Below are 15,470 nucleotides of genomic sequence, written 5' to 3' on the forward strand. Positions count from 1 at the left end.
CTAATCCTCACTTCACAATACTCTCCTTGCCACATATTAAGTTACACATTTGCTTTGAGGCTTTGGAAATCTTTACTACTTTCACTGATAATATTATTTCCTCTTGATAATAATATCGTATTACTTTCAGCGAAAAAACATTTTATACTAAACTTCAATTCTACATGAAAAACTGCTTCCCACAAGATTGAAATAGTCCTTTCATGATTATCAGCAGAAATGTATTATTTATCCATTTTTGCTTTTGTGCATTATATATTCCTAGAGCTTCAACTAAGGGCCTGGATGTTGTCCCTAAGTTTTTTGCTCAAGGATAGTGTTCAATCATTTGAACCACTGCTCCACTAAAAGCTTTTTGGTTGTTAATCAGAAATAAATCTCATGAACTTTTCTGCCCAGGTTGGAATGAAAACACAATCGTCTTATCTTAAAATTTAAAATTTTTAAGTTTTTAAAAATTTATTTTTTCAATTTTTATACAGTATGAGAAAAGATAATGAAAACTAGAGTACACACGTTTTACATTAAAATAATTGATATTTTTATATTCCAAAATTAGATAATTCTCTCCATTTATAAAAGAATAGGATCTTTATAATATGTCCTTATATCCAAGTCTTATTTTTTCCCAGTTTGGATCTGGTAGAATTCAGAACTGTTGCTGTTTTTGTTGTTGTTTTACTAAAGACTGATGCTCTACCATATGTGCTCTTTCAACTTCTTGCTGATCAATTGGAGACAGGAGTCTCACGGACTTTTCTGACCAGGCTGAACTTTCATTCTCATATTCCAGCCTTCTGAGTAGTTAGGTTCACAAGGCATGAGTCATCGAGTCATCAGTACCTGGCTCTATATTCTTTTAATATACACTATGTGCTTCTTTGATTCAACTTATTTTTATGTTTTTTTTTGTTGTTTTGTTTTGCTATGTTACATATAAAGCTGAGCTCTAGAAGGCTGTGTTTACAAGCCAGCGATTTCCTAAGACTCAGCCTGGTGCCTTTCTTTTTCTCTCTCCCCCTTTCATGTAAACAGCTACCTCTCATACATTTTCATATTTTGTTGGAGACTATGATACACTTGAAACAAAAATCAGGATACTTTGGCAAAGGTACTCTGATTATTATAAGGAAAACAATAGAAATCTAGCAAAGAAGGGAATGTTTCTTAGGTTTAAACTGTTTTTGTTCCATAAAAAGCAGTCTCTATTTGGCTTACCGTTTTAAGACAATATCTGTGCAAAATCTTACTTAAAGGACTGTAAACCATATAGCATATAAAAGTGAATAGTTCTATCTAATTCCGTCACTCAACAAATACTTTCTGAGAACCTGTTACACTCATGGCTAATATTTCAGATACAACAAAATTGCATTGAACACCAGTGGCTCATGCCTGTAATCCTAGCTACTCAGGAAGCTGAGATCTGAGGATCACGGTTTGAAGCCAGATTGGGCAGTAAAGTTCGTGAAATTTGTGTCTCCAATAACTTACTCAAAAAAAGTCACAAGTGGTGGTGTGACCCAAGTGGTAGAGCGTTAGCCTTGAGTAAAAAGAAGCTAGGGAACAGTGCTTAGGCTTTGAGTTCTAGCCCTAGGAATGGCAAAAAAAAAAAAAAAACCCAAAACAAAACAAAAAGGGAGGAGAGGGGGAGGGGGAGAGAAAAAGGGAGAGAGGGGGAGAGGGAGAGGGAGAGGAAATCAAATGCAAAATAATAGAAATATAATGACAATCTGGAATAGTGCAAAAGAAGGAATCCAGGGTAGAATATTAAATAAGAGGGTCGGGTAGGTCTCAAATGGATAAATTCTGAGTATACTGAAGGAGCTGTTAGATGTTGGTCAAATACATCTATAAGACAATTTTAGGAAGAGGGAGATACTATTTCAAAGAGTGACACCTCACCAAGATATACTATACACATATATTAACATGCTGAATTGAAACTCTATACATTAACTTAAAATAAAAATAACATTTAAAAATACAACAAAACAAAAACAAAAGAAAAATTTGCAAAGAGAATAGTGAGAGCAAATCAAGGAGGTATGAATGTGCCTAGTCTCTCCATAAAGTAGCAGAAAAAAGTTGATGTGTGTGGGCCCCAGTGAATGTGGAAATAAGTCACAGAAAATAGCTAAGGAGGTAACACGCAAAGTCAATGCTTGTCAATCACCAGATGGTATTTTAAGTAGACTGCCTTTTACTGGGTGAAACTAAACTATTTTTAAGTATAGGTTCAGGGATAAAAATCTAATATTTCAAAAGGAACAGGGATAGAGTCCATTGTAATGCTGTTAAACTTAAGAAACCAAGTAGATTTGCAACTGGAAATTCTGAGAGGGAAACTGAATGTAGTCTGGAGTTTCAGTGATGTTTGGATTGGAGATGGGGAGGAAAGCTTTTTGAGAACTAAGCTTATAAGAATCTTGGAAAATGTTCTGAGAAACAATTTCAAATTACAATGAAGCTTTGACAATAAGCTATACAAATTAGGAATCATAAGCATATGTTTCATTAGTTCATAGTCACTGTTACTTGAATGCTTTTGTCTCCTACACAATTCATGTGTTGGAAATTTAATCCCAGTGCAATACTGTTGAGAGTTGATGGCTTTTGGCTATGTCTAAGGTCCTGATTAGTCCTGCCTTTATGAGTGGATTAATACTACTATAACAGGTGTTTGTGAGAGCATATTCTCTCTCTTCTGCTCTTCTATCAGGTTGCAACACTGTTAGTTCTTTTTTCTTGCCCTCCTTGTGAAGATGCAGCAAGAAAGTCCTCATCAGGTGCTGGATCTTGATATTGAACTTTTCAGCTGCTCTGGATCTGTGAGAAATGTTCTTTATATTACCACCTCAGGCATTCTGCTACAGTATAGCAGCATGTAACAGAGCAAAGCAACAGTAAGCCTGTTACAGACTAAGGACAGAAACGTTGCAGATGTCAACATATAGAAGCCAAGGCATCTGACAAGAAAAATACAGATTTAGGAAAAATATAGATTAAGAGAAATGTCTTAATTATGGGGTGTAGTGGCTCATGTCTGTGGTCTCAGCTTCCTGAAAGGCCACGGGTAAGGGGGATATTGGTTTTAGACTGTCCCTATTAGAAGACCCTATTGAAAAAAAAAAGTCACTGGGCAACAAAGTTGATTTAGCCCAAATAGTATAGACCCTGCCTCAGAAATGTAAGATTCCAAGTTCAAACCACAGCACCACTAACCAAAAAAACTCCAGTAACAACCACAACAAAAGTCTTACATAAAGACGAGCACTGAGGGATAACAGGATTAACTAACTGCTTTCTGAAAAGAAGAAACATAGCATAGTGCAGGAGAAGCAGTATGCTGGAAATAATATAAAGTAGATAAATTACTGAGGTGGTAATCAGTGTTGGTACATCAAATAATGCCATTAAAAAACAACTGCAATTAGCAGCATGGACAACACTGATTTGTTTGGCAAACAGCTGTGATAGAATGGAGGTGAATTCTGAAGCAGGTTTTGGAATAGAAAGAAACTGGAAAACAAAAGTAGAGGCAATACTTTTGTTCATTTCATTACAAAAGACTAAGAGAAAAAGATCAACATTTTGGCTGGTGAAAATCACCACCTTGAAAATCAATCACTAAAAAACATTCAAAGTAAAAAACCAAAACTATCATATGATCCTGTTTTACTACTCTTAGTCATATACACACAGAAATACAACAGAGATACTTGTGCATCCATGCACATTGTATCGCTTATTCACAAGTTACAGAATCAGCCTAGGTGACTACATGAATGAAGAAAATGTGGTACATACACACTACGTTAAATGACCCGACCACAGACAAAATGGAAGTATGGCATTTGCAAGAAAATGATGGTAACTGGGGATCATCAAGTTAACAAAATAAACCAGATTCAGCAAAATATTTCAGATTTTTTTCTCTTATGAAGAATCTTGATCTAAAAATAAGCAAAGAGATATGAATGTAAAGGTAAACTATTTTGTAGTAGTAACCCATGGGAGAGGAATGAGAGGCTGATATGATAAAAGAACACACACATATACATAACTATGTCTATAGAGACAGAGTACATCTTTGAAAATGTAATAAACCCCATTACTTAACAGAGTACATCTTTGAAAATGTAATAAACACCATTACTTAGTAAAATAAAAAAGGTTCGTTCAGTCTTCCAAATATGGGCCCAAAAACTCCGATGTTTGCTTGTCTGGAATGGTCCTACAGAGAGCAACAAGAGAGATGAGATTTATTGTGATATTGAAATGACTGGGCGTTGGTTATGGGAAAAATGCCTGTGACAACAAGTAAAAAGGCACTGAGGCCATCAGTTCAAGCACTAGCACCAGAATCAAAAAAAAAATTATATTTGCTGTATCTTAATATTAAGTCCACATTTAAAATTCCGTGCATTAAAGTCTCCACTTTAACTGTTCATTTACAACATAGAAAAAGAAAATGTTCTATAAAACTGTTAGTTTTATTTTATTTATCTACCTATCTATATACTATGTGGATTCTAGGGTATGAACTTAGGGCCCTGGCACTGTTTCTGAGCTTCTTTTGCTCAAGGCTAGCATTCAACCACTACTGAGCCACAGCACTACTTCTGGCTTTTTCTAAGTTTATTAGAGATAAGAGTATCATAGACTTTATTGCCCAAGCCTTTGAACTGTGACCCTCAGATCGTAGCCTCCTGAGTAGGACTATAAACGCCACTAGTGGCACTACTACATTTATTATCTCAGTAGGGAAATTGAAACCATTGTGATCATTAAGCAACAAATGATGGAAAATAATTACAGAGTAATTTAAGATACATAAGATTGATTAAAAAATACTTGTCACTCACAAAAGAAGAGTACTTCTAAACATTAAAGTAAAACATTATAAAATATAATCTATGCTGGTTGTGGTTGGTGGCTCCTGAATGTAATTCTAGCTACTCAGTAGGTTGAGATCTGAGGATTGATGTTCAAAGCTAGCCTGAGCACTAAAGACCATGAGACTCTTATCCCCAATTAACCACCAGAAAACAGGAAGTGGAGCTGTAGCTCAAGGGGTAGGGCAGTAGCCTTGAGCTGAAGAGCTTAGGGACAACGCCCAGGCCCATAGTTCAAGCCCCATGACCCCACCCCCAACCAAATATACCTATACATATATATATATATATATATATACACAAAGATCATATAGGTATATATGGTCTTTAACATTAAAAGAAGTTTTGAAATGCTGGATCTGTAGACTGACCATACTCTTTAAATTATTTTAATGTTTTTGGAATGTTGAAATATTTATAGTTTATTAGCTCTTTAATACACTTTATAACACAAACTATTTAGGAAAATAGAATTCAATATTAACATGTAGATAATTTTGAAATAGGTACTGGTTGTCATTATTTCATACTGACTTATTGTAGGAAAAGTTTTGATTGAAGCTTTTGTTTTTGTGCCAGTTCTGAGTTTGAAATCAGAACTCTGATATCAAAATCCCTGAGCCTTTCTTCTCAAGTCTAGTGCTCTACCACTTGAGTCACGGATCGATGTGTAGCTTTTTTTTGGTGGTTGATTTAGAGAGAAACATCTCACAGACTTTTTTATCTGGGCAGGCTTAGAACCACAATCTTCAAATTTCAGCTATTTGAGTAATTAGGATTACAGTCATGGGCCACTGGCACCCGGCTAGATATACTTTTAATAGAAAAGAGTATCATATTTGTCATGAGACATACACAATGATTTGTAATCTAAAACAGACATCTCTGACTTTTATCCATTTTTGTCAGTTATAAACTCAAAACATTTGTTAAATACCTGGGCAACAATTCTTTTTTTTGGGGGGGGGGCGTCCTGGGCTTGAGATTAGGGTCTGAGCACTGTCCTTGGACTTTCTCAAGGCTAAAGCTCTACCACTTGAGCCTCAGCACCACTTCCAGATTTTTTTCTATGTATGTGGTACCGAGGAATCGACTGGGTCTTTGTGCATGCTAGGCAAACATTCTTCCACTAGGCCAAACTCCCTGCCCACAATTCATTTTTTTATATGTCAAAATTTTACTTATATGGAGTTTAAGATTATTTTTAGAGAAACATATTTTCTTGCCCCAGTAACACAGATGTCAGTACAGCAAAACAAAATCCATTAGGAAAATTTATAAGAAGCAACTGTGATCACAAGAAATCAAATTCTTTCTCTCCACCACATAAATATTATATCAGGAAATACCATAAAAATGATCACAAATAACATAAAAGTATGTTGATAACTACATTGTTTCAATGAATTTTAGTATTATGTTCTGTTCTTTTAAATCTTGCTTCTTGTTTATCCAGGAGACATTATCATTCTTCTTCACATAACAAACAGAAGAAAATAGGTATGAGTAACAGACGTATCTCAGTATAGCTGACAGAATATAAAAATCACCATTGGACTATTCCAAATTAGCAAAACCTTATTACATTTGGGAGAACTAAATGTAAGGACAAATATATAGGGGGAAATACACAACAATACTAATATATGGTATACATAATTAGAATTCGAAGAAGTCATTTTGTAACAACACACACACCATTAGTTAAGATAAAAAAATGCAAAACTGTTACAGAGAAACAATTAAAATGTTATTTTCTAAGTGTTGGGAATTTAGCTTGATACTCTGGGAAAAATCATTAATTTTACTTTTTGTGGCTGTTTTGTTCATTGGTCTTGCTTTTTGTTGGAAACAAAACAATGATACAGTACAAGAGAAACTTAAAAAATTAAGTTATTTTTCCAATGTTTTTATATTATACAATTAAAGCTCATGTGAAAAAGTATATACACTTAAATACGCTTTTAAGTCCATGTATACATAATACAAATATGATTCACTATGTACCATTATTTCCTTCAAAGAGAAGTGCTGGGTTGGTCACAAAAGATACGTACTTTATTAACCAATTTATTTGAACCAATATGTGAGTATTATAAAGTACTTTTGTTTGAAGGGAATGACATTTCATAAAGTGTAAATCAAGCTTTAACTGCTGAGTAACATATTAAACACTTTTTTTGGTTTTGTTTTGTTTTTGTTTAGTTCCATGGTATTTAATACAATTCTTTTTGAGGCTGCAATAGGACGTGAGCAAAATAATCTTGATAGCCTTCTATGAGGTAACATGCCAAACTGAATGTATGTAATAAACATAGTCCAAAGTCAATAATTTGTTGGAAAGTTAATAAAAATGCATTGAAAAATCAGCTTTTGTTTTATAATAATTGCATAAGGTTTGAATTAGTGGAAAAAGATGCCAGTAGAAATAACCAAAAAAAAAATCTTTGTCACCTAAATGAAACTCAACTCAGACAAAATGAAAATGTTTAATTACTTTAATAAATAGATTGTGCAACATTTACATTAAAAATGACCTGTATTTAGCACCAAGACAATCATCAAATGAAAATAAAAAATTTATTTCTAGTTTCAGTTTGCCACTCTAGCGATGAAAATATTGAAGCTGTCTTAGATATTAATAAAATCCCATCTCCAGTTATTAAACAATATTAAAATTATCACATGTATCATTTTAATTAAGAATAGATTACTGTTTTTCACCAACACTGCTTACATAGGAAGGCATGTCTCCAATACAATTGCATTCACTTTTAAAGATATACCTTTGCTCAGTGTTTAATAATGTTTTTTTTTTGCACATAAGATACCTCTAACTTATATACCAATAATCCTTAGAAGAAATACTGAGGGAGATTAAATTATCAACTCAATAAGTCAGGGCTCCAAAAAATGTAATTTTAGGGGAATAATTCAATACTCTAATTAAATCCATATGTGAATATAATCTTGTTCAAATGTACACAAATCGTTAAAAATTAGTTGATATTTGTCTTTCAAGTTATTTGGAATCTGCTTATGGTGTATATATGTGAATGAACGAATAAATCCTTAACCCACCATTATGTTTTTCTCCAGTTTGCAGGCATCACCCGTGAAAGTATGGAGAAGATGACAGGATGATACTGTACCTGATTAGCTCTGGAGGTGGTCATGGGATCAGATGGAGAGGACTTGGTGGTAGTTGGGGAGGATGGCAATGTCTGGGAACAAAGCAGTTCAGGAGCAAATCAACCTTTACAAGCCTTAAAACTGATTATTAAACAGAACAAAACGAAACAAAATGTAACATAAAGAGAACAAAATCCTATGAACAAAGTTTTCTGTTATTCAATCAAAGTTAATGGAATTTAAGATCAATCAGGTAAAATATGCGTGCATAAGCATGTAAAAATAAAGTCATGACTTGAAATCATGAAGGTGACAGATAAAGTTCACATGGGCCCTAAAGGTATCCTAACCATGTCTATGAAGAGTAGCCTCATTTCTTTCCCTCTTGACTTCCTGGGGTTTGGGAGAGGAGAAGGAAATGCCAAAATAAAATTCCAGAAGTCTGATGAGTAAAACTGAAAGAAGGTTATTTACCTATCAATGAATACAGTTGGAGATTTGATAAGGTGGTGAAATGAAGTTTACTTTGGATAAAAGTATCCACCTACTTAATATGTTGAATAGCATCGAGAAGCTGATTCCATATGAATTTAGGGTCCATACATAAAAGCAATTAATTGTGCAGTTCTGAGTTCTTAATATCAGATTCTCTTGTAAAATATTAATTTTAATTAACTTAGAGCTCGCCTGAAAATGTAAACATTGACTTCATATTAATAAACAGGTAATTAGTAGCATTCTAAAAATGAACAAGCTATATTTATCAATTACCCTAAGTAGTAAATTGAATAAAGATGAAGAGTATAACATATTGCAGCCACTGTTCAAAATAGTCACAAAAATATTGAGTCATATTCTTGTTCACTTCTAAACTCTTATACATAAAACATGCTTTAAGTGACCTTAAGACTGTTGAGCAAATTAAACTATCTGAGAATTTTTTTTGTCTATTAAAGCAACTTTAAGCTATATGATATTAAGTTTTTATTTTTGTTCACTTTGCCAATCAACATTGCTTAAATAGTATCATTAGTAGACAATATTTGCTAGGCAAAGGGGGGCACTATGATATTCTTGATAGATAAGTCATCACAATCACATATGAGCAAAAGCATAACTTTAAAGGTTCAGCAGTGTAAAGAAAAGCAAGATAAAATCACCAGAAGTCATATTTTTTGCATTTAAGATCTGAACAGAAGAAAGTACATAAGTAATAGAAAGGATAAGAAATTGAAATGCTTCTGGTTAAGATGCTATCCTCTCATAAATGAGATTGGTACTTATTTTATTGCATCTTTTTGATGTGGCTTCCCCCCAAATATTCCTTATCCTTCTTAAATTCAAATCTAAGATAGTCTGAAGAAACCTACAGTGAACGGTGAGTAAACCAAAACATTTCTCAATCATACAAAAAGAAGGAAAGAGTTAAAAGTCAGATGTAAAACTGGATGTCTTTAAGATTTTCAAATGTTTTATCTTCTGTTTTGGCTCTTTGTTCTTAATTAGTGCCATTTCTCCAGACAGATCTTATTTTTAGTCATTAAAAATTGCATTAACATTTTCTTGAGTATGCAATCAATACATGCTAGAGCATAGTATTTAATAAATATTTCATTTTTCTAAATGCTATATTTTGTCACCTTGAACCTAATGCTATCACACAATATTCTAAAAGCATTCGACATTTTAAAAATTTGTCCCACAGTAGTCTCAGAAGTTGCTGTCTCACAGTAGTCTCAGAATTTACTTATGAAATCATGTCAAATGAATCTAGAGGCTCTTTCAACATATATGGAAACTCAAGTCCAATAACCTACACAAGCCCATGATACTACCAGTGTAGGGCTTTTCTATTTGCATCAGAATAGAAATCAACATGGAATTACTATTGGGCCATTGTGATATAGCCTCCTTGGCTTGGATACAAATTCCTAACAAAATCATTAAGTACTGGGGAAGAACGATGTGTACAATAGTGTTATCAAGTGGTCCAAAATTTGTAGTAACTTGTATTAAGGTGACTTGTCAAACACCATTAATTTTTCTTTTTGATTTTCATGTAAATGAAGTATTGAGCATGTAATAATAATTGAACTTACATTCATCAACATTTTACTTAATAATTCTGATCCTTTTTGGTATCCCAAGAATAAAAAAATTAAAAGTTCCAGAGTGTATGCTTTTTGATATGCTCTGATAATCAAATGCTTGATTATTAAACAGTAAAATGAGATTTTAAGTATTTTAAATAAATGAAAATCATATGGACAGAACTGACTCTAAATTATTTTCTTCGTTGACTTTCTAAATTTGTTATTAAATAAAGATGTGACAGTCTGTTAGCTATTGTTTATATAAATAACCTTTAAGCATGAAAAATGTTTTCCTTTAACAAATTTAATTTTCAACAATAAATATATTTTCATCTCAGGCGATCTTTTTAAATACTAGGGAAAAAACCTGTTCATATAAATGTATACAAGGAAGTACAATAAATAAATATTTTCAATTGAAAGTTTCCATTAGTTAGATTAATGGAACAGTGATGTTGTTTTAACCACACAAAAATGGATTAAAAAAAACTCCTAAGAAATATTTCAATGTACAATATAAATGTACAAAGTTTGAATCTTTAATATTTTGTAAGTAAAATGGTTATATCATTTACTACTCCATTATTAAACCTTAGTGGAAGCCAGCATAGTGGCTCACACCTTAATCCTAGCTACTCAGGAGGCTGAGATCTGAGGATCACGATTCAAAGCCAGCCCAGGCACTAAAGACTATGAGACTCTTATTTCCAATTAACAATTAGAAAACTAGAAATGGCACTTGGCTCAAGGGGTAGGCGGTTGCCTTGAGCTGAAGAGCTCAGGAACAGTGCCCAGGCCCAGAGATCAAGCCCCACAATTGACAAAAAAAAGAAAGAATAAAAATAAAAAACCTTAGTGGTTTTCAGTTAAATACCATTAAAATTTTAGACATACATCATGAAGATGTATTTTACTAAACATCTGTATAACTGATACAGTCTATTGATATATTTTTATTATTTAATGTTTACAAAGTACACATTCTTCTAAAACTCATTTTTTCTACTTTCAAATAGTGCAGATGATAAGATTCATTCATTTTTAACACCGTTTCCACTTTAAATGGAAAAGTATAATATACTTTTTATCTATGTAATTTGAATGTCTGCTTAAGAATTTTTTAGACATTAAAGGCTGAATTACTTATTGCAGAAAAAACAAACTATTTTAATAACTGTAAGACAGGATCTTGAAAAAGTCAAAGTATTTTTAAAATTAAAATTTTACAAATTAGTATTTACTTCAGTGTTGATACAATCAAGCTTTTAACAGTAGGTACAAAAATTTACTACAAAATGTAAATTCTTGCTAACAGTTAACAGTTTTGCTAAACTCCACACCTTATCTTAAAGCAAGTCCACAGTAATAAATCATCAATAATCTTTAATATTTCAGGTAAAGCAAACAGCAATAAACAACAAATCTCAAAGGTTGTTCTCAAATCTCAAGATGATAGATATGATGAGCCTACTAGGAACATTACTCAAATAATTACTCACGCCAACTTATGTTTAAAATTCCTCTATCAACTACTTTCCTAATGGTGGTGGTCTTTAAAAATAAATCTCAAATTGAGAACTGAACACTTTATGATACCTAATGTATGAAATAAAGGTCTAAGGTTGTTCCAGCTTTCCATGGGAAACCAGTAGCTCTACTTTCCTTGGAAGCCTGTACTTTTCTGGTCCTAACATTTTTTAATAATCAAATTTTATTCTTTAGACAATATTATGTAAAAGAAAATTGGTAATGAAAGTTTAAACAGTTTTTAAATAAAAATTAGGAACAAGTGGAAATAATATGTTACATTAAGAAAAAGGTTTTCAATTAGCAAGAACTCATGACTCTCAGGTGTTGAAATTTTACATACATAGACATCGTGTAAAATGTCTTTATTTTATAGCAAGATAGTTTATTGTATAAATAACTATTTTATGCTGCAGACTGACATCTTTTCTTCAGAACTGAAATTACTATTCTTAACTATTTATAGAATAATTTGAAGAAAATATCAAATTGGCAATTTAGATACTGAGAAAATTAATGCAAACTTATGAGCATTAAAATTACAGTTGATATATAAAGTTTTAAAACTATGTTCCTGCAATTCTCCAGATTTTTTCAAGTATTTTTTTGTTTTTATATTATAAAGAAAGTGGTTCTGTTAAATGTATTGGATTACTCGATTGTTCCTTCTATAAATTCTTATAAATGATATGCTATTTCACAAACATTACTGATTACAAAAAATATAAAATGAACAATAATTTTAATTCCATAAGTATCAACAAGGTTTATAAATGAATGTATGCACACAAAACTTAGTTAACAGATATTAATTTAACATGTATCCTGAATGTAACTAACATTAAACAATGCATATAAACTCCATTCTTAAAAATTCTAATAATGTTCATAAATTTATACTGGCACTGAGTATATGGTAGGTAGTCTGTCAATCTCATGTTGCTGTGGATACAACTATAAGCATTATAACAATGTACACTAAGATTTGATGGTACTAGCTAACTGTTCCTTTAGAAGTAATAAAAACTCTTTATACTGTCTTAAATATGTTGCTAATTTTAGCATAACACCCAAACCATGATTTATGTTTCTAAAAGTCAAATGTTGTCTTCAGTCCTAAATGTTTAAAAGCTTTTTATAGACTTTACAAATGGGGGAGGAGGAAAGACAGAGAGAGGGGTCAGGGAAAGAGGATGGGAGGGAGGGAGGGAGCTGGGGAGAGAGAGGAAGAGAGGAAGGGAGGAAGGGAGGAAGGGAGGGAGGGAGGAAGGGAGGAAGGGAGGAAGGGAGCAAGGGAGCAAGGGAGCAAGGGAAAGAGGAAGAGAGAGAGAGAGAGAGAGAGAGAGAGAGAGAGAGAGAGAGAGAGAGAGAGAGAGAGAGAGAGAGAGAGAGAGAGAGAGAGAGAGAGAGAGAGGGAGAGGAAGAAGAAGAAGAAGAAGAAGAAGAAGAAGAAGGAGGAGGAGGAGGAGGAGGAGGAGGAGGAGGAGGAGGAGGAGGAGGAGGAGGAGGAGGAGGAGGAGGAGAGAGGGAGAGAATGGGCTAGATTAAGGCAGGAATTAAAAAGACCCTAGATTTCAGTGCTATTTCTGTATGTTCTTAGTCACAGTGATTTTATATATTCATAAATAGATACTATAAACATCTAGATAAAATCAGGAAATTCAAATGTCATAAGGCTTTAAACTATTCTTTGTATTCACTTAGCATAGATTCGACAAGCACTTTAAAACTATTAAGTGGCTGTGGAGAAGAGAAAAAATAACTACTTTCATCTTTAAAATATTTGTATTGTGCCATTTATATATCAAGTGAAATTTCTTTTAAAGCTTAGGGAATTATTAATTATTTGACAGAATCATATGAATAATATTCCATGAAATGGAATGTATTTTTAAAGATGTAATAAAGTATAATATAAACATTTATTACATTATTATTATTATTATTATTATTATTATTATTATTATTATTGCCATTTCTGGGGTTTGAACTCAGGGCCTGGGCTCTGCCCTTGGACATGTTTTGTTCAAAGCTAGTACTCTACCACTTGAGCCACAGCACCGCTTCTGGCTTTTCCTGTGTATGTGTTACCGAGAAATCAAACCCAGGGCTTCATGAGGCAAGGTCAGCACTACCACTAGGCCATGCTCCCAGCCCCTACCTAATTAATTTTTAAGGTATAATGATCTATATTGGCCAGATTATAGCTTCACAACATTGACTGATATCATTTTGTCAACTAGAAACATGAAATTAATAAAACTTTGAGCTAAATTTCAATTTATTACAGTGACACAAAATTCTATTAAATATTTGGCATTAATAAAATAATACATCTCTAAAAGTACAATTTGTTGAGTGTAAACTTAATTCTGAATAAAACATAGGAACATTAATTATAAACATAACATATAAAATAAATTTATAGATTTAAAATTGTTTATGGAAAAATCTATCTTAACATTTAATGTCATTTTCTCCTACATGATGTCAGTTACTACTTAATCTTAAAGAGCACAATTGAGTTTATCAAGTAAAATTTTCTTTACAGAAAATCTCATACATTAAAAATCAACATTGGTCTATATGACATATATGTAAATACCACACAAGTTATACAAAACATAATAGCTTATTTATAACAAAGAATTGCATGTTAGATGCACAAATTAATTCAGACATATTCTGTGATTAAAAAAATGTTGAACCATGACAAACTAATAAAACAGGAATCTATAATATGAAACTACAAATATCACTAGCATGGCATTAAATTAAAAAGTGTGTGTGTGTGTGTGTGTGTGTGTGTGTGTGTGTGTGTGTGTGTAATTGTGTACTGATCCTGGCACTTGAACTCGGGACCTGGGTGCTATCTTTGAGCTTTGCTGCTCAATGCTAGCACTCTACCTCTGGAGCCCTAGCTCCACTTCTGTCTTTTAGGTGATTAGTTGGGATGAGATTCTCAAGGAACTTCCTGCCTAGGCTGGCTTTGAATTTTGATCCTCAGATCTCAGCTTCCAAAATAGCTAGGATTATAGCTGTAAGTGACCTGCACTTAGTGGGTATTGGAAATTTTAAAGATACAGCTTCCTTTCAACTTTTATTTTGCTTGAAAAGTGATATCATCTTAAACGTTACTGTAAGTTTATAAAACTTGCATCTACAAAGTAAAAAGAGATGATCACAGTCACATAAATGTGTGTCAGAATAACACTAATAAATGACCAATCCAGTCAACTAAGATTAATTTGTCAATCTAAGAAAGAGAACTTGATAGCCTTTAGTAAATAGACAACTGTTATGTTTTAATATGCTTTAGAAAGCTGTACATGCTAACACTTAATTCTTTTTCAAGGAATTCATAATCTGTTGTGGATACTGCTCTTTTATTTCTCAACTAAAAACTCACTTGTTTGATGCGGTCTGGATTAACGGTGGTCTGGGGTTGTAGAATGCTGACGGGTTCAGTCTTGGCCACATTCTGAGGCATTTCTCGAATTTTTTCTGCAATGAATCCATGAACTGCATTCAGTGCTTCAACTGTTCCCTGGATCAAGCATACTCTCTCAGTAGTACCTGCAGATAGAAGATTTATTTTCAGGAAACATATCTTCCCATTTGTATTTTTAACATAAAAGCTATGTAAAAGTACAATACCAAAATAATATAAAATATGCATCTCTCTTCATATATATGTATGTTTATTTCATATTTTTCATCAGGAAATTGTTGACTCTTGAAGTCAGTTGGGCAAACCTGATAATTAAATTTTGTCATAAACACTTTAGCCATTGGTTTTATCCACTTATGATCTTTACCT

The 15,470-nt window shown here is 32.7% G+C and overlaps 1 protein-coding gene across 6 annotated transcripts in view; it reads right to left on the reverse strand.

The window, feature by feature from the left end:
• The window catches only part of Nova1 (NOVA alternative splicing regulator 1), a 134,449-nt gene that overhangs the window by 18,506 nt on the left and 100,473 nt on the right, over window positions 1-15,470 (reverse strand). For 4 of the 6 annotated variants that reach the window (XM_090345327.1, XM_090345326.1, XM_090345324.1 and 1 more), the window contains 2 exons: window positions 15,060-15,226; window positions 8,051-8,122 (listed from right to left, as the gene is read on the reverse strand). In XM_090345327.1, the coding sequence (XP_090201453.1) occupies window positions 8,051-8,122; window positions 15,060-15,140 (153 nt within the window). In that variant the 5' untranslated portion in view covers window positions 15,141-15,226. The remainder of the gene's footprint in view (window positions 1-8,050; window positions 8,123-15,059; window positions 15,227-15,470) is intronic. The other 2 variants (XM_090345325.1, XM_090345323.1) reach the window with 1 other exon arrangement.

Source organism: Megascapheus bottae, chromosome 14 (genome assembly GCF_031878675.1).
Source record: "Megascapheus bottae isolate mThoBot1 chromosome 14, mThoBot2.hap1, whole genome shotgun sequence".
Lineage (NCBI taxonomy): Eukaryota > Metazoa > Chordata > Mammalia > Rodentia > Geomyidae > Megascapheus > Megascapheus bottae.